The 22,591-nt window shown below is 44.9% G+C and overlaps 1 protein-coding gene across 1 annotated transcript in view; it reads left to right on the top strand.

Annotated features, from left to right (window-relative positions):
* Nucleotides 1-22,591, top strand: part of LOC146789984 (uncharacterized) — a 228,233-nt gene that overhangs the window by 94,945 nt on the left and 110,697 nt on the right. The window contains exon 4 of the mRNA XM_085628305.1: nt 7,768-7,902. Within this exon, the coding sequence (XP_085484431.1) occupies nt 7,768-7,902 (135 nt within the window). The remainder of the gene's footprint in view (nt 1-7,767; nt 7,903-22,591) is intronic.

Here is a 22,591-nt window from a genome sequence, read left to right as displayed (position 1 = left end):
TTACGGTAGGAGACCTGTGGCCAACCCTCGAGCCACTCCTGCGTTTCCTCCGGTGCGTTGAAGAACCAGGTTTTTCCGTCGGCCTCTACTCTTAATTTTGCAGGGAACATCGAGTACTTGAGCTCTCGATGTCTGAGTTCTTGCTTTATGGCAACAAAGTTTTGACGTTGTTTGGCCACCGTTGCGGTGTATTCTGGAAAGAAGGAGACCGTGGTTTTCTGATAGAGTCCCTTTGGTTGTAAGTGGTTCTTGATCAGATCCTCCACGAAGAGGTCCACCGCTGGGCCACCTGTTCCCTCCGGCACTCCTATTATTCGGATATTGTTGCGACGAGAGCGGCCTTCGTAATCGTCCAGTTTTGCCATTTGCTTGTTCAACTCTAGTTGCCTCACTTGTTTGAGTGTACTCGTATCCATGCTTAGCTCAGTTGTTGTCGTTTTTAACTCAATCACTCGAGAGCTAAGATTCCGAAGTCAGCACGTATGAGGGAGAGTTCCGTGTTGATACAGGACTCCAGCAATGTATGGATCTTATTAAGTGTAGCCATGATATTGTGCAGTGTGAGTTCCTTAGTTGGCGTGGGGCCCTTAGTTGTTGTGTTCCCAGTGCCTTCTGGGTTACTGGGGTCAGGTTTGGAGTATGCATATTTATCCAGTCTTCTTTGTTGTGTCCCTCTCTGGCCAGGGCCCCCCCATGGTGCCCGGATCAGTCGTAGTGGTCGCTAGCCAGTGGGACTCACGGCTGCGTGCCTGCACTCCTCCAAGATGTGCTCGGCCTGTCGGGTTTTCCACTGGCTGTGCGGTATTGCAGCATTTGTACTCGGGGGCACAGTAGTGTGTTGCGCGCTGGGTCCCTCTGGGTGTCTTCAAAAACTTGGCCGTTGAGGCCCCTGTAACATCCGGGGAAGTCCAATACTAGAGGGTCTGCCAACAGCACCCACAGTCGTCACAGGGAGCCTGGGTATGCGACACCGAGGGCCTGCCGGCCAAAGGGCGCAAGTCTTTGTTCTATCGCCGGCTCTGCTGGTAAGAAATACTTATTTCTCCTGCCTATCGCTGGGGTCTTGGGGAGTGGGGACCAGTCCACTTGATGTTTCGGTGGGCGCATACGATGTCGCGCCTCCTCCCTTCCTTCCCCCCCCCCCCCCCCCCTACGCGGCATCACCTCTGTAATGTCTCGTAGTCGGAACCCAGGATGCGATAGGCCCACACGCCTGCACTCCGGCTCCACATGCGCGGGCAGCTATTGGGCCATTACTCCGGCCTTCACAAGTAAATGCAGCAGACTTGCCTGGAGCGGCTGCGAAGGTTATACGGCCGCCTCCGCATTCTCCGCTCGCAGCCATTGTGGGACCCCGTGCAGGGAGGACATCGGAGCCAGGAGGGGAGGTTGCGGTGCACAGTCTCCTCAATGCTCCTCGTCGGGCGCACTCTCTGGGAAGGCGCGCACTCCAGGCCCCGGTCTGTCATGCGGTTGTAGGCCCCATGTCCTTCGCTCGAAGAGGACGTTTCTAGATAGTTTTCACCAGCTTCAGGACGCGATCAGCAGGCGCTGTTGGGACTCCGCCCCCCTTGCCGATGCTTCCGGCTGAGTTTTGGGCACGGATACTCGTTCGGATATTATTAGCAGCCTCCGGGGGTCCGGAGCTCACCTAAGCTGCGGCCATCTTCGTTGGCTGCTAGCCACGCCCCAAGCATGTCCCCAAGCTTAAAATATACAACTCCTCCAAAAAAAACATTTTGGTATGTATGATATAGGTGTATTAAGCAAAATGAATCCAATGAAGCTGCTTTTAAAACATCAGAAGCAAAATTAGATGAATCTGAATTCAAAACATATAAATGAAGAGAGACAAAAGGTTGTGGGTCATCCCATATGACAGCCTAAAACATTTCCTAATGTGATACTACTTTAGCTTCATACCCTGAAACTTCTCCTCTGGTGGAAATGCTATAGATTCTTTAAGTATCTCTTGGCCTAGGAGATGGCCAATATCTGCTATCTTATGGTTGCCGTAGAGATTGCATTCCCTTTGAAAGAACACACCCCCCCACCCCCTCGCCCAATGAAACTAACAAAGCATTGGAGGAATGGAAAGGTTTAGTCCCTTTTAAATAAATTAGAAATCCCCTGAAAACATCTGGTAACTGGACTTGACTCATTCAGAAGCTAAAATATGGAAAGGTTTATCTTCTGAGACACGACAGAGGATTTAATTTTACTACAAGACCAGGTTGAAGAATGACCTTATGAAAAAAGTTGAGGGTTAGAGGGATGCAATACTAGGGAATCGAACACTGCCAGTTAGTGAGCAGAAGTTGAAAAGCAGAAACAAAACTTTGATGACCGCTAAGACAGATAAGTAGAAGATAAACGTTCAAGAGTCTGAAATCAGGAAAGGACCATATTGTGGTATTTACACATCCTCAATCATCCTTGCACCATCTTTCAAAATGAAGCAAGTGTTTAGTATAAAAAAGGCATATGTGGTCCCGAAAGAGATTGCATCCTGTATGTTGGTTCCAGTCGAATGTTTAAACTCGATCAAATGTCCAAAACCCGCTTGTCCTGGAATCTTGAGTGCTACATTTCGTGTAATTGGTGGATTATGACTCCTATAGGAACTGAAGAATCCTAGTCCGACCTTTTGGAGTTTATGGTCTTCAGTGTTGCACCTGTCTTTGAGACTGGGTTTTTCTACAGAGGTCGGCCCCCTTACCTAATTATCTGGGTGATTATTAAAAGCTTTTGACTTCTATCTAGTTTCCCAAATTTCTGTCCAAAGGTTGCTCATTGGTGCCTAGGAGACTTTGCTGCTATTGATGATGACTATATCAAATGGAATAGAATGTCTCTAAAGAATTGTGCTTACAGCTCCATATAACCCAGTAAAGGAATAGTACTGTCCCGGTTCTGGATACATTCAAACAAACTCTGAAGGTCATCATTGTTTAGAAGCAAAGGCTATGTTAGCGCCTGCTCTATTTGAACATTTTGAAGCAGCAAAGGACTGTTTTAGAGATTCTTCTACCTTTTTTTTAATCTAAGGACCCAAGAAGGGTTCCTTCTTTTGAGATTAATGAAGAGGACAATGACAAGGTTACCAGAATAGAATTTACTCTGAGCACCTGCAAAAGTTTCCCTTTAAAGTTTTTAAGCTTATACCTTTTACTCAAAACAATCTCGGAAATCTAGTCTGTGAGAAGTTGGCCTGATGTATGATGTCACTAGTTCTAGTGTACACCTTATATCAGTCCAAACAACCCTTATGGTGAGTGGTTGAAAAGTCAACCTTATAGACCAGCTATCCTAGTGGTAGCATGGACAAGAGCAGTCTTAGGCTAAACTCTGAATGGCATGTGAAGCCAGCTGTGATACCATATATAATCCCTTGAATACCAAATGAAAGTACACCACAACAGGTATATATATAAAATAAAGTGTATTTATTCTAGTCAAACCCTCAGCACTCTTTATGAGATTAGAGGTAAGTACAACACAGTCTTATTTAAGCATACATTAAGTCACACCGGTAAGTAATACAGTTAGGCCCTAGGGGCCACGCAAACCATATACTAAAGAAGTGGTATAAGGACCACTGTCACGGAAATAGGATAGGCCTAGGGAATCGCTGGGGCTACACCACACTAGCAACAGTTAGGAAGTGGGAGGCCCACGGGATTCAGGTGCAGAGTGGAAACACTCATGCGTAATGCGTAAAAGTCGATAGAATTACTAGCAGTTAGAAATTAACAGTTTAAGGACACTTCTGAAGCAGCTAGAGAGTCGAGACTCGGAAACTAGACCCTAGGATAGTCACTACCCTTGTGAGCACCGAAGTACCCAAGTTACCTAGCCCACGGGCTGCGGGTGCATAGGTGTGAACTTGCGTCGGGTTTCGTCGTGGACTTCTATGGATGCCTGAAGGGAAGTTGCTGACAGGCGGTCAGTGAAGAGTGTCCGGTGGATCCTAAGGCTGGGATCAAGAAGAGAGGATACCTGCAAGCAGAAGGGACAGAGTCAAGGTCACTAGCCAGTGACCACGTGGAACCAGGAAGGAACCAGGCAATGTCGTGAAGATTGCAGGTGAAAGGTGAAGCTTGTCGCTGCAGCCACGGGTACCAGGAGACGTCGAGGACGACCAGGACCAGGAGGCGAGCTGTCCCACGAAGGCTCTTGCTGTCGGCGGCGTCGAAGTCGAACTAGGACTCACCAAGCCTTGGCAAGCGGAACCCAAGAAGAACAGAGGACTTGCTTCTGGTGCAGACCAGGAAGGTCTGGGGTGCTTCTCTTTTGCAGAGGAGCAGGAGCCAGTCTGGAGGAGCCAAACCAGCGGTGAAGATTTCAGGGTGCGTCGTCACAAAGGCCACTAGCCAACGGGCAAGCAACCGGACAGGCGCGGCAAGCAGGAAAATGCAGAAGGGCCCCACGCAGGACTCGTGGAGTGGGGGGGGGGCTGATCTTCGGTGCAGATGGTGCTTGGGGTTGGGGCTTCTCAATCCCCGGTGCACAACTTCGAGGGTGCCTCAGAAGCTGCGCTGGAAGATACTAGCCACTTTTCCCAGGTAGCCGGTCCCACGTCTCTCGTCGCCTCCACGGATCTCAGCTCGGCTGTGGATGTGGATCAGGGTCGGAGAAGTCTGGAAGTCAAGGCTCTGGTCGGGCTCTGCAGTCGGTCCCTCGTAGAACTTTAGCAAAGGGTAGTCTCTTGATGGTGCCTGTTTGCACAGGGTAGCCACTCCTTGGCCACAAGGGAGATTCTTCAGTCTTCTTCTTTCGTCGAATGTCGAAGGTCCAGAGTTTCTGTTCAAGTTGCAGGTCCAGGATAATCTAATCTCCTGGGGCCCAGCTACCACTCTTATACTAATCTGGGGGGCTGGGTTACCTGCTAGGTCACGCCTTATGGGTGGGACCTGGGAGGGGGGTGGTTACACCCCCTTCCCTTTGTCCAGTTTCGCGCCAGGACTGGGGCTGGAGTGCCCCAGCCCCTGTTTGAACTGGACTATGCATGGGACACTTTGTGTGCCCCTGGCATGTCTCATTCCTTTCAGCCCTCCCTGCCCCAATACACTAAAGTCTGTCTGGGGAGGTGCTAGCACCTCCCCAAGCAGGAAACCTATTGTCCAAGCCTCCCTTGCCGGGATCACTCCCAGCAGGAGGAGGTCAGACTCGTGTCTGTGGCAGCAGCATCCATTTTGTGATGCTGAGGCTTTGGTTAGAGTTAAACAGCAAAGTAGGATTTTAACATGTCTCTCCCTCTATAAGGGAGGAATAATATCCTCATCACCAGAAATGGTATGGGGGTATTATTCCAAAGTGTTAGACACCTTACACAACATGTTTTGATAAGCCAAACCATACTTACCATAACCGTTTAAGATTATAAGGCACTTTAAGAGTATATGGTAGGCTATATCATAGAACAGCTATAAGGACATGGTTCCGAAAGCTGCAGACAGGCTCAGCTCATGCTAGAGCACCACCTCACATGTTACCAAGCACTCTGCCTCCAGGATTGTTAAGGCCTGCCATAGGAGTGGCTGATAGGTACACATGTGTCTATATGTAAGTTAGGTATAGGAATACTACACCTAAGCAAGGGGTGATTACACGACCTTGCCCCAGCTGAGTGATCAGCCAGTTGTGTCATAATGGAAGGCCAGGCCAGGGGTGGCATAATACATGCTGCAGCCCCTGGTAGGCCTATGGTACACCTATGCCCTGGGTACCTAAGGTACACTGTACAGGGGCCAATAAGGTGATCCTTACCAATTGGGAATGTACCTAGGGTACATGGAGTCCATTTTAAAGAGAGAGCAGACAGCCTGAGACCCTGAATGGCAGGATCTCAGGCCAACTAAGTCGAAAAACCAGCTAGACACTAGGCAAAAAGTTGGGGGTAACTATAGTCAGATATCCACCTTCCTACATAGTCTTTCTATTCTTTCAGCAACATACATCTTATTATTCTTCATAAAGGCAAAGCATCAGGAGATGGAGTCATGTTGAACGTAGAAATAATCTCCTTTTTCATGTTCTGGGCCTTTAAACCCAACCGGTCTTATATGGGAAATTACTTCTTGTAATTGAGAGCCTTGTATAGATTTTCTGCTGGCCAAAGCATCTTAGCACTCCTCAACTTCCACAGAACCTCGAGGTATCTGGAGGCAAAATGGAAGAAAGTAATGCAAAGAATGTTCTAAGAGGTAAATATCTATTTTTTGTTGTCGCTTTTTTAGTACGTGCCTATAGATATACCTGTAGCCAAAGTCTATATAGAGCATATAAAAAAGATGTCCTGCTACTACTTAGCATAGTGTAAATGTTTTTGTTAGGAGAGCACATAACTGTATGCTGTAGCCACCTGGTGTGAAAACATAGGCAAGGCAACATTTAAGACTTAAATCCGGGCATAATTAAGGCCTACATCTTTCTGCTGTGGAAACCAGAAAAGGTCCTGCTACAGTGAGGACCAGGAATGAGCATATGTAGCTTAAGCTCCCAGATCCCACAACAGGTGAGTCCTGCAAAGCAAATCAGCGGAAAATCCCACCTAAGCTGCTTCCTGCTTCACTGCAGAGGCCTCTATTGCTATTGAGTCATGGAATGATCAAACGCAAACTTTGGCTTTAGTTCCCCGCTCACTACAGCTAAGACATTGGCTTTACCTCAATGACCCGCTACAGCAGGGACGTGGGGTGTGATTTAAATATATATGCGCCTTTATTTACAATACCCTGCAGCAAAGGGAAAAGCTAAGACACTTACCCAATACACAGTAACTCCTGCCGGAGGATTGAACGGAAAAAGGTGTTTTTTTCTGCTGAAGAATATTGAGGGAAGACCAGGCCTAGCTTTCATCATTAAAAGGGTATGCACATGTTGTACGAGTCAAACAATTTATTATTTTTTCTTCTTCTTCCAGTTATATATACTAGGGTGGTCTGCTCCAGCAGGCTGACGAGTTCAATTAAGTAAGGAATGTAGTGAGTAAAGTGGGTCAAAAGATTACATTGCTGGAAGTCTGTACTCCTAAAGAAAACAGTGGGGGGGTCACAGATTGAGTGGAAGTAGAGTAACATTGGAAAGGTTTGAGATGTCTCTTGTTCCAAGGAATCACTAAATAATAATTTTTGTTATTGTTGGGTAAAGTACCTACTTGTCTACTGATTTGATGCCATCAGAAATTGCATGGGCCCAGTGGATGAAGAACCTACGTCACCAAGTGCATGGATCACTATTCTGAGTAGCTTAAACTTCAAATAGCTGCTAGAAACTCTCACTGGAAAGACTAGCTCTGACCCAATACTACTTCTCAGTCTAGTATTGCAGTGTCAGTTACAAGCCTGTTCCAGTATCTGTTTATGATCGGAAACCTAACTATTTTTGATTAATTCAAACCATATCTACCAACCTGCGAATTGCTGCTGAAAATAGTTTTGGTATTCGGATGGAACGCAATTTCTTTTTTCTTTTTTTATGGAATATATAAAAGCTGCTATAAAAGACTGTTAAGTTTCCTTTGTTAGAAGGGTGGGTAGTTTTATAGGGAAATTGTTTGGGCGCAGCACCTAAGAATACATTTACAGTTGTCCATGTTGCAATTGCACTCATTTTACATTTACGTGTCATTTTTTTACCTGTGGGTTTTATTTGATTGGGACTGTATTGAGCCATCTTATGGCCTGTTCAGTTACTGAAATGGGATAACACAAAATGTGCTCTTAAAAATGGTTCATTTAAATCAAAATGTTTTTGCTGTTTTAGGTCAAGATTTTGATTAATCGGCAGCTACAGATTTTATTCTCTGAAGTTTTTGATGAAAGACTGGAACAGTTAACGGAAAGAGTTAAACAAATACAGTGTGGACAGAGGCATGAGGAGCTGGCTGCTAAATGTCTTGTAAGTTACAATACCATTGTTTTAAAATTTAAATCAAATTTCCAGTTTTCTCACACTATTTTAATGCATACTTGGTTATTAATTGATTAAATAGTCTAGATTGCTATTGTAAACCCGTACATGTGAAACAAAGTGAACATTCGAAACATACCATTAATTTTGCAATAATCTCTTACACACCCGCTGCAGGCTGATCCTGAACAATTTGTTAATCTGCATGATTGATAACAACATAGCCTTGCATAATGTTTGTGACAGCAAGTAATTTATTAAAACAGATTTGATTTTGTTTTAGAAAATGTTATACAATGTTAACAACATCTTTATTTGTAAAATAGAAAGTCCTGCAATTATTGATATTCCGCCCCGTAGAGGTGAAATCACGTAAAAATTAGAACACAATTCTTGCCACTGCTAGTTTTATGTGCTCTACAGTGCCCCCTTTCAATCTCCTGTAAAGTTTCTTTGTAGTGTTTTAGAAGAGTCACAACTGCTCTTTTTGCGACATTGATCACCATCGTCATTTGACGAGTAATCACTGTGTAATGAGTCCCAACAAAGTTACAACTTCTGTTCTTTCCAGGATTTTAACAAGTAAGAAAACCTCTTTTAAGGGGCAGACCAAACTCTTCACAGAAGGCAGAAGAAACTTAGCAGATAGTCCTGTTCCATTCTCACCTACTGAACTTCCCTTAACACCTAAACACCAAGACACTCTATGGCATTTATTACAAATTCCTGGCTAAGTTATGATCCCTGTGCAAAGTTGTTTACACAGGGTCCTGAATTATCAGTTGTGTGAACATGATCACTCCCTCTCACTTTTTCCCTGATACATTCCGGCAGAATTCAGGGTGTTAATAAAAATTATTCTGCATGTTATGACTTTTTCCTGTTAAACTCATAATAAGAGTACTCGGGGGGGGGGGGGGGGGGATAGTATTTACCTCCTGTAGTAAGTACCCCAACCTACTACAACAAACTTGTCATGAAGGCCTATGTAAGTTCCTTCCACTGTCTAGCCTTTTCAGTAGATTTTGATTGCCTCCTTCAAGAACTAGATTGCACAGAATCTGTGGAGTAGGGCACATGGTGTAAGCTCCTTCTGACTCTTCGGTTTCAACAATTTATCCTCTATGCATTCCAAGGACACGCTTACATTCACATGCACAGGAGAAACTAATCCAATGCTTCAGTGGCAGTTGTTTCCCCAGAAATGCGTGTGTGCTGGTGGATATCAATCTGGCAGGGGTCCTCCTTATCTTTCCGTCGAAGCAGTAAAACAGAACTCACTCTTCTGTTAACAATAAAGAAGTTGGACTTAATGATCACTGCTTTGCATGTCTCTTCGGCTATGATCCTGACCTAGATGGTCTTCAGTTTTTCCTTAGACTTCTTCTAATTCCTTCGCCCCTCATTTGGTGCTCCCAGGATTTTCGAATATGACTTCGCTCAACAATGTCACTAAATCCTTGTACATTTTCCTGACTGTCCTAGCTCAGTTTTGGGCTTTACAAACTCTTTGTACACACTTCCTGGTACCTCTCATGGAATCTGGTTTACCTAGTGGGTGCACCATATATTTGGCTTGTTCCCTGTGTCTCTAATGAGGATGCCTTTGTCTTAACCCATCCCTCGTTTTCTGCAGCATGGCCATTACTCTGGCAAGCGCAGAACTAGCCTCCATACAGAGGCTAATACACATCACACCTTAGTCCATCAGAACTGAAATGCTTCTCTAGGAGTGGCAGACTCTCACACCTCCAGAATACTGGCGAAGTGAAATAGTACAGGGCGTACAGTTGAGACAACACTCTAAATAATCGTACTCCCCCATCTGGCACAATACAGGGAAGCTGGTCACCCCTTCTACCCCCCCCCCCCCCTCGTGTGCCCCCCTTCCTCTTCTTGTTCAATATTAGGTTTCTGTGGAGCACCTCACTATCTTGTACATCACTATCTGCTAGTATAATGATGTTTTTCATGCTCTGAGATTGGATGGACATTATCTGCACGACACATGGCTTCTTAAATAAGATCCCTTTGCACCCACAGATTTTATTTATGATGTTTACTTGCATTTGCTCGACTATGTAACTAATGACCAGTGTAAGCTGCATTGGATGCCAGAGGAACAATGGATTTCTAGATCAGACGGGCCACTGTAGCATGTAAGGCTCCAAAGATCATGCACAGATTATGTCACTACCCAGCCCACCCCTTTGAGCTGCCTCTCGTCCTGGTTTCAATTTCTATAATCAGGCGAGTTTGCCTGTGCTAGTACTGGTATCTAAAGCCTGGAACCAATTACCTATCTTTATCTGCACTGTTTCTGACTTCATGACCTTTTGCAAGAAATGGTAAACGTATCTTTTTGCTTAATTTATGACTATTTCTTTTGTTCCATCTTATTTATAGATGGGTGTTTTTATTATTAATGTTTCTTAAGCACCAATATACCTTTTTAGATGACCCCACGTTAATAAATATTTATTAATTCGGTTATTCATTTCTTGTGAGCCCCGATTTCCTCTTGAGCACCGCATCTAGCACAGTACACTTACTATCCTTCACACAAACAGGTGGGACCAGTACAGAAAGCATGCTGCAGGCAGACACATGAGCATTTAAGGAAGGCAGACATAGGAGGCTCAACTTGGAACACAGTTCTTGCACTCTGCGGCAAGGGGTGTTTGTCTCATGGCAGTCCATTTACTCATTTTACCATACATCCTATTCGTGAAAATGCTGCACCAGTGATAGTAGGATCAAATGGGATGGCTGAAGACCATCTCAAAATCTAATATCTTGGAAGCTCTGTCCTCCCTTGCAGGCCCCCTTTTTCCTTCACCTCCTGCCCACTAAATGTCTCCATTTTCAGTGATTTGTATTGAGGAAATAAGCTTGGCACAGTGAGTGACTGGCTGACAAAGATACAGTGCACTGTGCCCATCCAGCCACTGGAGTTAAACTGCATATTACTGTTAGTTTCTGGCTGATCCCCTTCTGCGCACTCTTGGGGATCTTCCTCAGACACCACTTTCTGTGGCCTGCCTGAGGTCTTGTGACTGTTTCTAAATATGGCTAGTATCCTGTTAGGGGATGATTAAGATAGGGGAGGAGATGGTGGAAACTTTCCTGTTGATAGGGCCAAGCTTCACTGAAGCCATTGATTTCCTGGTGCAGAAGGCTGACAAGGAGCCGCTGAAGCTCTTAGGCAGTTATTATTGGCTTCTTGCTACTCAGACCCGTCCCCTATAGGAAAGAATTGTTGGACAAGGACAACCCAGACCCCAGGGGCAACAGGAGGAGACATTCCTTGCCATCTATATGCTTTTAAACTCTTGAGAGAAGTGTTCCTCAGAAGTCCTTGAGGCCCTTACTCTCCTGGAAGGCTGTGGTACATTTGACTCTTAGAAAACATGTTTCCCCCCAGAATTTCCACCTTTCTACCTCCTGCTTATCCTCTCTGGTTGTACCTTCTGCACTCAATGAGAGGAGAGCTGCTGGGTGTTAGCCCAATCTAACAGCATTCTTGACCTTGTGCCCCCTAGTCGGGTAATGAAGAGGACTGCTAGGACACTGCCCATCTTCAGAGGGCACCCCACATTGCCTTTTCTTTTGTTAGAATCTTGAATTCAAAAGAGCCTCTAAAGGGTTCCGGCAATCTGATGTGAAGTCTCATCTCCTGAACAGCTTCCGGTGAGGGATCGGACGGAACAAGAGCAGGGAGCCCCCGCATGCATGCGGAAGGAGAATCCCGGGCGAGAGGAGAGCCGGAAACGTGGAAGCCAGAGAAGTCAGATGGACGGAAAGAATACGAAGTGGGAGCTGCGGACTCCGCCGAAGACCCCATGCCAGGAGGCCAACAAAACCGTGTTCCGCGGCTTACCAAGGTGCGGGCAAAGCTACAGGGGTTCTCATGGCACGGTAGGGGAGGGTGGTGAATGCGAGGGAGGTCACAGCTGGGTCTTCACGGTGTTGACGGTTTTTGGTGACTCCTCCTTCACTCCCCTGCTCCTGTGCATTGGAAGCATCTCGTTATCCCACTGACGTGGAATTATTTTCTTTGTTTTCTTTGGTTTGGTCGCAGTCCAGGACCACGGACCTGCTGTGAAGCCAGGACGCCATTACATCTCCAAAGGTCCCAAGGGAGGAAGCTGCTGGAAAAGGGTGCAACCCAAACCAGCGGAGGACCCTAACGTATTGGACTGGGCAATATGAGTTAATAAACCAACTTGATAAAGCACTAAAATTTGGCCTTATTACTACTTGAGATCCCCCCGAGTAGAGTCCCTCTTACAAAGTGGTGGAGAATGCGGGCATAGCCTCCTCGATACATGATGGAGAATTTGGTGCATCAATTTAAGGAAGGCCAGGCCAGGCCAAGCTGGAGTGGGCTATCCAGAGAGGCGTCGATATAATGATAGGGTAGATACGCACTACAACCTGGTTCATAAATTTGTCTTGGATTTGTAGATGTTTGTGTGCTCCAGGGGTGGCGTCTTCATTCGTGACGTCCAAGTAACTGATTAATGAGAAGCACTTCCTTCATGGGTTGTGTCCCCCTTGGGCACTACTTTGCGGTATTTTTTTTTTTTAATCAATTTGTGTGATCAAAAATAAACAGATTTAAACAAAGTTCTGTGTTTTTATTCTTCATACTCCATATTGAGTTCATTCATTAAGTTGGTAACTCATGATATATGGACTAATATTTATCCAATGCATTTCGGGTTATGTGGAAAAACCCTTCATCAGGGATTAGTCCTAGGATTTAAATAATAACATGAGGAATTGTCATTCATTCTGCGTAAACGAAATATAGGTCTTTATACATACATTCAATGCATTTTCATAATTCAACTCATTATGTTCTATGTTTGAGCTTAAATAAAGTTTTAAGTAAACATTTAGAATAGTTGAAAAAGTTTGAAGGAGTTTAGTAATGTAACAACGGGATTAAATAGAAATAATCAAATGATGTCTCGAAGGTTGCTTTTAAGCGGTAACGTGGGGAATTCGTGATAAAAACTATGGTGGTGCTCGCATGCTTAAGCAATGTTCTAAATAGTTTTTGTACCGTTTAAATGGGCGGAATATTTATGCTAAAATGATAGTGTGCAACAAAAATAGTGCGAGTGACCAGATTCTTTAGTCTAAAGTAATCATGCAAATGAATCTAGTTAAAACGATGGTGGCGTGAAAGGTGAATGAAATTAACGGCGTAGGAATAGTGAAGTTCGTACCTTACTCTGTTGCAATCGCTTCGTGAATCGCTTTATCCGTGTTTGGTCGCTGTGCATGCGTTTCAAACAAAGTTAATATCCGCGTATAGCAAGTGATGTTAGAAATGGGACTGTGCTTGTTATTCAAGAAACGAAAAGGGGAGCATTAGTTGTACTTAACATGGATAAATACGATACAGAAGTTAACAAACATCTAACAGACGAAACCACCTATATAAAAATGGACAAGAACCCCACAGAAAACTACAAAACAACATTGAAAGCACTTGTCAACCAAGCCTTTGAAAAAGGAGTGATCAACGAAAGAACAAAAAAATTCCTCATTAAAGAACATCCAAGGAGCCCGAACATATACATGGTTCCAAAAATACATAAAGATCTGATACACCCACCGTTTAGACCAATAGTTTAGACCAAAGGAAGTTTGCACGAACCAGTTGGACAATCTTTAGACCGATACCTCCAACCTTTGGTATTCAAAGTTCAAACATTCGTAAAAGACACCATGGATTTCCTAAATAAACTTCACAACCTCAACATTAACCCCTTCGATGCGAGTGACTGAGCGGTTCCGTCATGTGCGTCGGTTGCGCTGTGCGCATGACGGAACCGCTCCGTCACGGCCCTGCCCGCGCACGGATCTTTCAGCACGGCGCGGTAATCCGCGCCGCGCTGAAGGGGTTAACAAAGGAGAAACAATACTCGTGTACCATAGACGTAAAAGCGCTGTACACCTCAATACCACACAACTTAGGCATAGAAGCTGTTGAAAAGGCATTACTACATTCTGAGATAAATCTGGACATGCAAGTTTTCTAATGGAATTATTACATTTTACTTTGTTCCAAAGCTACTTCACCTGGAAAGACCAATGGTTCCTACAAACAGGCACTTCCATGGGAAATTGCGCCGCACCGGCGTACGCGAACCTGTTCATGGATACATTCGAACAAGACCATATTTTAAATAAAAACTCATGAAAGAAATGTTGTAAACTTTTCTTGAGATATATAGATGACATCTTTATCATATGGAACGGACCTGAAATCACATTAATTGAAGCCTTGAACAACCTCAATCTCATTGATAACCGAATACAATTTACACATGATGTACAACAACAGCAAATTAAATTTTTGGATGTATTCATAAAATTGTCCAATAACACTTTCGTAACAGACATCTACAGGAAACCAACAGATCAAAACAACACACTACATTATGCAAGCTTCCATCAAGATTCCTTGAAACGACATTTACCGTATTCACAAATGTTGCGGGTTAAAAGAATTGTATCAGATCCACAAACATCAATGCTTAGATTGAATGAAATCAAGGAACGATTCCAACAAAGAGGCTACCCTAAACAAGTGCTGGAAGAGGCAGAAAAACGATGCTTACAAAAAGACAGACAACCACTATTATCAAAACCAATAATCATCAAAGAAAACCGCATCACGATGGTGTCCAAATTTTCCACGGCTAGCTCTATTGTCAAACACATCATTAAACGTCACTGGCCGATTTTAACAATGGAACCAGACTTCAACAACCTCTTTAAAAAACATGCCAATTTTTGCATATACCAGGAAGAAAAACCTGGGGGAAATGCTAAAACACAAAAATGATTAAAGACACACAAACCTTCAAAGGAACCAGAGTGTGTCTAAACTGCAACAATTGTCATAATATTTTTCCTGGAGCCAACATAACACACCCCAGAAAAGGTCACAATATCAAACTCAACGTCACAGCTACATGTGACACCATGAATGCTGTGTATTTACTAAAATGCCCGTGTGGCATGGTCTACGTGGGAAAAACCGAGAGAAAAATAAAAACAAGAATCAATGAACATAAATCAAACATTCGCACAAAAAACATGAAGTCAACAGTGGCTAACCATTTCACATCAAATAACCACAACATCAGTCAACTCAAGTTCCTAATCCTCGAGGTGACAACACCACAAGAAGGTCGCAACCACAGAAAATATTTACTTCAACGAGAAAATCATTGGATCAAAAGACTGGAAAGCATTCACCCGTGCGGGATGAATGAACGCATTGAACTATCTTGTTATCTATAATTCATACCTTTGTGCTATTGTTATGATTTAGGCATGTGTACATATCCGTTTTTCAAGTTAAAAACGCTTCACAAAATGGCCACCTTCATAACAAACATATGGGACAAATGAACACATTGAACTACTTTGTCATCTATAATTCATACCTTCATCCTATTATGATTTAGGCATGTGTACATATCTGTTTTTTAAGTTTATAAACCCATTACAAAATGGCCACCTTCACTCCAACCCTTTTCGTTTCTTAAATAACAAGCAGTCCCATTTCTACATTTTACTTGCTATACGCTGATATTAACTTTGTTTGAAACGCATGCACAGCGACCAAACACGGATAAAGCGATTCACGAAGCGATTGCAACAGAGTAAGGTACGAACTTCACTATTCCTACGCCGTTAATTTCATTCACCTTTCACGCCACCATCATTTTAACTAGATTCATTTGCATGATTACTTTAGACCAAAGAATCTGGTCACTCGCACTATTTTTGTTGCACACTATCATTTTAGCATAAATATTCCGCCCATTTAAACGTTACAAAAACTATTTAGGACATTGCTTAAACATGCGAGCACCACCATAGTTTTTATTACGAATTCCCCACGTTACCGCTTAAAAGCAACCTTCGAGACATCATCTGATTATTTCTATTTAATTCTGTTACATTACTAAACTCCTTCAAACTTTTTCAACTATTCTAAATGTTGACTTAAAACTTTATTTAAGCTCAAACATAGAACATAATGAGTTGAGTTATGAAAACGCATTGAATGTATGTATAAAGACCTATATTTCGTTTACACAGAATGAATGACAATTCCTCATGTTATTTAAATCCTAGGACTAATCCCTGATGAAGGGTTTTTCCACATAACCCGAAATGCATTGGATAAATATTAGTCCATATATCATGAGTTACCAAATTAATGAATGAACTCAATATGGAGTATGAAGAATAAAAACACAGAACTTGATGTTTAAATCTGTTTATTTTTGATCACACAAATTGATAAAAAAAATACCGCAAAGTAGTGCCCAAGGGGGACACAACCCATGAAGGAAGTGCTTCTCATTAATCACTATCAAGAGAGGCTCCAGCCAGGCCGAAATGGACAGAGCTACTTTCACAGCGGCCATACAACAGGCCGACCAGATGGTCAAGTTGGCAGAGGGCCAGAGCCACATACTTATGGGCATCGGACAGGGAAGAAGCCCCGCTCCCCCTGGCACCGTTATCCCGCTACAGAAGCACGTACCAGGGGAGGATCCTATTTCCTACTTCCTAAACTTTGAAAGGGCCGCCAGGGCTAGCGGATGGCCGGCAGACCACTAGCCCTTCTATTTGGCCCCTCTCCTTACTGCCGAAGCACAAGCAGCGTACCAGGTCATCAATAAGGATGGTACCACGGCCCATGGAACAGTGAAGCAGTATATCCTAGACTGCCTAGGCATGGATGACGAGACCCACCGTCTCCAATTCAGACAAGAGCATGGCCTCGCAGGTGACACCCAAAAAACACTTTTCTGTGAGATCAAGTACGCCGCTGATCGTTGGCTAAAACCCCAAGAGTCCAACATGGAAGACGTAATGAGCAAGATCTACCTGGAGCAGTTCCTCGAGGCCGTGCCCTATGGAACCCAAAGGTGGCTCCGGCAATACGCCGGTCTAACCTTGGAGCACGCCGTTGAAATGGCCACCTCCTACACTATGGCACAAAGTCATTCCACAGTAAAGGAGCCAGAGAAAACCCAAAGAGGGGTCGCAGTGACAAAGTATGACAGGAAACATGAAAGTACCCCTGGAACATTTTAGAACCCAGACTGTAAGATTGGAGTGCTCAACCACGTCTGGTCCTCAAGGTTTCAAATGTGGTGAGTGGGGCCACATAGCCTGCTTTTGCAGGAAGAGGAGGGACAAGGGTGAAGACTAACCCATGGATGTCAGTTACGCTCCCTGTTCCGTCCTCTTTGCCCAAGAGACAGGGCACATCTACTACCTGAGTCTATCAGTGAACCACAGGGAGGTAACAGCTCTTTTAGATTCAGGGTGCAAGCACTCCCTAGCCAGAGAAGACATAGTCCCCGCCTCAGCTATGATACCAGAGAGAACCTTTACTATCCGCTCTGTGCATGGAGAGATCAGAGTACCAGATAGCGCAGTTGCACATACGCACTAAGACGTGCGAAAGCACCTTGGTCACCGTAGGGCTGCTCCCTACCCTTGTCGAGGCCCTGATCCTGGGGGTTGATAATCCTTCCTTTGCTATTCCTCTATCCCATGCTCTTGGCGTAAGTGTAGCAGACCTGGGTCCTCACAACACTCTTTTGACCTCAGAGCCCTGGGCCGTTGACAACAACTTCAGGGCAGCCCAGCTAAACAATGCCTCCCTCAAACGCATGGCAAGGAGCACAGGAAACGAGAAATAGCCCCGACGCACTTATCCTTGTTTTCTGGAACAAAACTGACTCCTCTATCGCCTTGCCAAGACTCGTCCTTCCTTTCTCCCTAAGGTGGTAACTGCCTTTCACATCGGCCAGTCTGTTACACTGCCCACCTTCTTTCTGCCTCCGCATCCCTCGAAAGAGGACGAGAGGCTCCACCGTCTGGACCCAAAATGGGCGCTGTCCTTCTATCTGGACCGCACCAAACCGTTCCAGGTGGGTGACCAACTCTTTGTCGGCTACGTGGGCGCTAAGAAGGGGCGGGCGGTGCACAAGCGAACCATCTCTCGGTGAGTCGTTTTGTGTATCAAGGCCTGTTATTCCTTAGCTAAAAAGGAACCTCCTGTAGGGCTGAGGGCCCATTCCACTCTGGCCACAGCTGCGACCACTGCCCTGGGCCGGGGAGTCCCCTTGCAGGACATCTGTCAGGCTGCAACGTGGTCCTCGCTGCACATGTTTGCCACACACTATTGCCTGGACAGCCAAGTCCGGAGAGACTGCTTCTTTGGCCGTTCTGTTCTCCAGGACTTTCTGGTGTGATCTTGGTTCGCAGACCCACCACCGGGGTTGGTATTGCTGGGGTATCTATTCTAAGATGAGGAATCTAACTAACGTATTTCTTTCAGATGAACAAGTTACTTACCTTCGGTAACGATGTATCTCTAAGAAACATTAGTTAGTTAGATTCCTCACCGACTCACCCATCCTCCCCGTTCTGCGAACCGATATCTAGGGTACGACCCAGATTGGGGGTGAAATTTTTCGCTGTCTTTCACCCAGACTAATACTATACCCCGTCGCGTTCCACCCTACATAAGCTCTCAATTCTTCCTTGGGTATAGAGGAGTATGCGTCGATATCTCTGCTCATATCGGCAACTCCTTTCATTAAAGCTTTATTAATTGTGCTAGGTCTGATGGAACGCGGTTGTCGCGGGGAGTAGGTATCTAGTGCAAAGAGAAACATGGTCTGGAATGCCCATGACGATCCATTGTAAGTAAACGGCAGCACTAGATAAGGAATACCCTTATTATTGGTATGTGGCATTAAACCACACACCCAGCAATTGGTTGTATTCATAACTAGTTGGTGCTGGTGCAGGAGCTGAATAAACGAGTTGTTCACAAACTCTGATCGTCTAGCTTGTTCATGTTCGGGCAGAGGGTGAAAAGAGTGTGAGGAGACAGTAGGAGGAGGTATAGGCTGCATAGTGGGTGCAATGGGCTCTTGAGAGGAGAAGAATACAAATCCTACAGTAAACACTACCATACTACATAATATAAACAGACCTAATACAAAACGTTTGCTCTTCATTATTTTACACATTCTTGCTTTAAAGTTCATTTCCTCAGCGAGTCTCTCCATCTTGAAAAACTCCATCCTCTAATTGTGCCGCTCGCGGCGGGTGAGTATCTTCTGCTAAGGAGTACGCCTGTCGGTCCAGGGAACGCCCTAGACCAACCAGAACCGTTGACCTAACGTCTTCGGCCTGTACCCCAAAGTCTTGGCACCGCGACCCTGCGGCTGAACCCGGATGGTGGTTCGAAAAACAAATATCAAGAGTCCTTCAGATGGGAGAGCTATGGTATCAAAAACAAAAAGGTAAGGAAAAAGAATATTTATTTGTCCATAGGCCTTGGTCTTAAGTTATAGCGAAAACGGCCAGGTACTGTCTGATCTTGAAACAAGAGTTCAGGCTCTGTAGTGTCCAATCAAATTGACGGTGGCACAGCTTCTTGTAAAATATCGTCACTCTGTTGTGCAGAAGTTGTGCCTCTCACGCGTGCTTCACTGAACGGCACAAAACGAGGTACAGTGTCTGTTTCAGAGTTAGCGATACCCTCCTGGACCCACTGGTCATATGGTAGAGGCAAAGGGATCCTCTTGATGTGGGCGCCGTGGATCCAGTTCTTCTTCCCCTTTACTCGAACAGCTGATCTTGTAGACAGAAGTACGAGATGAGGGCCAATCCAACGGGGCTCATCGTTGCTTTTGCGCTGGAAATTCTTCACCAGAACCCACGTGCCAGGGTCGATAGGGTGTCCTGGAGCCTCAGAGGCCTGGGGAAGAGTATCATGCACCTGTTGGTGTAAAACACGCAATTTAGCCGTCAATTCATACAAGTAATCAAGCAGTACTGGATGTTCGATTTCGCTGAACTTCGTCGGTCTTGGCACACCCCATACATTGGCCGGGCGGCCAAAAACTGTTTCATATGGGCTAAGTCCCACTAGTGAGTGTACGGTCATTCTGGTGGACAGGAGTGCTAGAGGCAGAGCGTCAGGCCATTTAAGACCGGTGCTCGCCTGGATTTTGGCCAGCTTGAGTTTTAGAGCACCATTGTAGCGCTCTACTAATCCAGCTGATTGGGGGTGATTTGCAGCGTGGAACTTCTGCTTTATCCCTAATCCCTCACACACATTCTTCATCACTTGACCCACAAATTCACTCCCATTATCACTCCACACCATTCTTGGCATTCCAAACCTAGGGAAAAATTCCTTCACAAGGTCTTTGGCTGTGGATAGAGCAGTGTTGTCTTTTAGGGGATACGCTTCTATCCATTTTGAAAAAGCGCAAACAACCACCAATACATATTTCAGGTTGTTGCACCTTTCCATGTGGATAAAATCTAGCTGCAAAACTTCGAATGGATATGATGGAGGCGCAAAATGACCAGCTGGAGTTGGGGTTCCCCTACCAGGGTTGTATTTCAAGCATACCATACAATTCTTGACCACATTCTCTGCACACTTGGGAATTCCAGCATTCTGCCATACTGGAGCCAACAACTTACAGATTCCTTTCATACTGATATGTGCCATTCCATGTGCCATAGTAACCACTGGAAGCACATATGCATCAGGTAACCACCATCGCCGATGTTCTGACAAATCGACCCAACAACCATTCTCGTCCAATTTACCTGTACTTTCTCTCCACTTGCTCAACTCTTTCTCTGTGGCTTCAGCTTGAAGGGACTTTACACTCTCTATCGTGTTTTCACACATTCCAACATCACCAACCCATCTGGCAGGGCCTGCAACATACATTCGAGTCTTCACATCTTTTGCTGTTTCTTTCGCGACTTCATCAGCAAACGCATTACCACGACCAACATCATCAGTGATTTTCTTGTGCGCGCTGCATTTCATAATCGCAACTTGCAACGGTAGGGTCAGTGACTCAAGAAGATCATTCACCAATTTGCCATTCTGAATCTTAGCTCCATGCGAAGTCAGGAACCCACGTTCTTTCCACAATCGCCCAAAACTATGAGCCACGCCAAAGGCGTACTGGCTATCCGTATATATGTTCACTTTCATTCCTTCAGACAACACGCATGCTCTTGTAAGGGCAATCAATTCTGTGGCTTGGGCCGAATTTTGTGGCACACGTGCAGTTTCAACAATCGTGTGCAAAGTCGTGATAGCATATGCAGCAGTCGTATCACCATTTGGAAGCTTGAAACACGAACCATCCACCCATAAGGTACCATCACACTTAGTCAGGGGAGTATCTTTAAGATCTACTCTCCCTTTCGTCTCTTCTTCTGTTCTGAACAGAATCGTGTTGCTCGATCTCATCTAGGTCTGCTGGAATTGGTAATAGTGTAGCTGGATTCAACGTGTTGCATCTCTTTATGTGTATATGATTTGCTAACAGTGTCAGCTCATCCGGATAATCGCGCACTAGTTAAGTGCTGCGTCTTGGTCCTGTGTAGCAATGTGTCCACAGCATGTGGAACCATAACAATCAATGTATTATCCATTACTAGTCCAGCAGATTGTCGAATAGACATAGCTGCGGCGGCTGTAGCTCTCAGACAACTTGGCAATGCCCTAGCTACCGGGTCCAAGGTTGATGAAAAATATGCGCATGGACGCGGTCTGTCGCCAAAAGGCTGTGTTAACACTGATAATGCGCAACCGTTCTTTTCGTGAACATACAACGTGAAAGGCTTGCTGTAGTCAGGGGTACCCAACACAGGAGCTGAACATAATGCATTACGCAATTCCCAAAAACTTTTCTGACACTCTTCAGACCAAGGGATAGGATTCGGTGTGTCTTTACATGTTAATGCTAACAAAGGTTTTGCCAGCAAGGAAAAATTGGGAATCCAATGCCTACAGTATGAAGTAATGCCCAAGAAAGCACGTACTTCTCTCTGTGTTCTTGGCACACTCAACTGTGCAATGGCTTGAATTCTCTCTGGGGTCAGTTTCCTTCCCTCCTTCGATAAGAGATGACCTAAGTAGGCCACTTCTTGTCGACAATATTGCATCTTTGAGAGGGATACTTTGTGATGAAAGGCAGACAAATGACGCAACAAAGACAGTGTAGCGTCTTTACAAATCCTTTCAGTATCCGCGGCGATTAGCAAATCGTCAACATACTGAATAAGGATAGCGCCACTAGGTAAAACCAGTGCATCAAGCTGCGCTTTTAAAGCTTGACTGTATATTGATGGACTTTCACAGTAGCCCTGGGGAGCGCGTTTAAAGCAAAAGCTGCGACCTCCTAAACTGAAGCCAAAAATGTCTCTACTCTCCTCTGCAATTGGGATGCTAAAGAAAGCATTCTTTAAATCAATCACTGAGAACCATGCAGCGGAGGCTGGAATCATGGTTAACAAGGCAGTTATATCAGGGACAACTGGAAACTGTGGCACAACAATCTTATTAACCTCTCTAAGATCAATCACAAATCTGTAAACAGGTGGCTGTGAAGGGTCCGTTCGTTTTAAGACAGGTAAAACGGGACTATTGCAAACGTTGCCTCTTGTCTCTTCAATTACACCCTTTTTAACCAAATCGCTGACAATTGCTAACAAAGCTTTCTGACCTTCATTGGAGATCTTGTACTGGGGAATACGTGGCAATCTGACATTGGCTTTTAAAGTTACC

Source organism: Triturus cristatus, chromosome 10, assembly GCF_964204655.1.
Source record: "Triturus cristatus chromosome 10, aTriCri1.1, whole genome shotgun sequence".
NCBI classification, from domain to species: Eukaryota; Metazoa; Chordata; class Amphibia; order Caudata; family Salamandridae; genus Triturus; species Triturus cristatus.
This window is presented reverse-complemented; position numbering and strand designations above follow the sequence as displayed.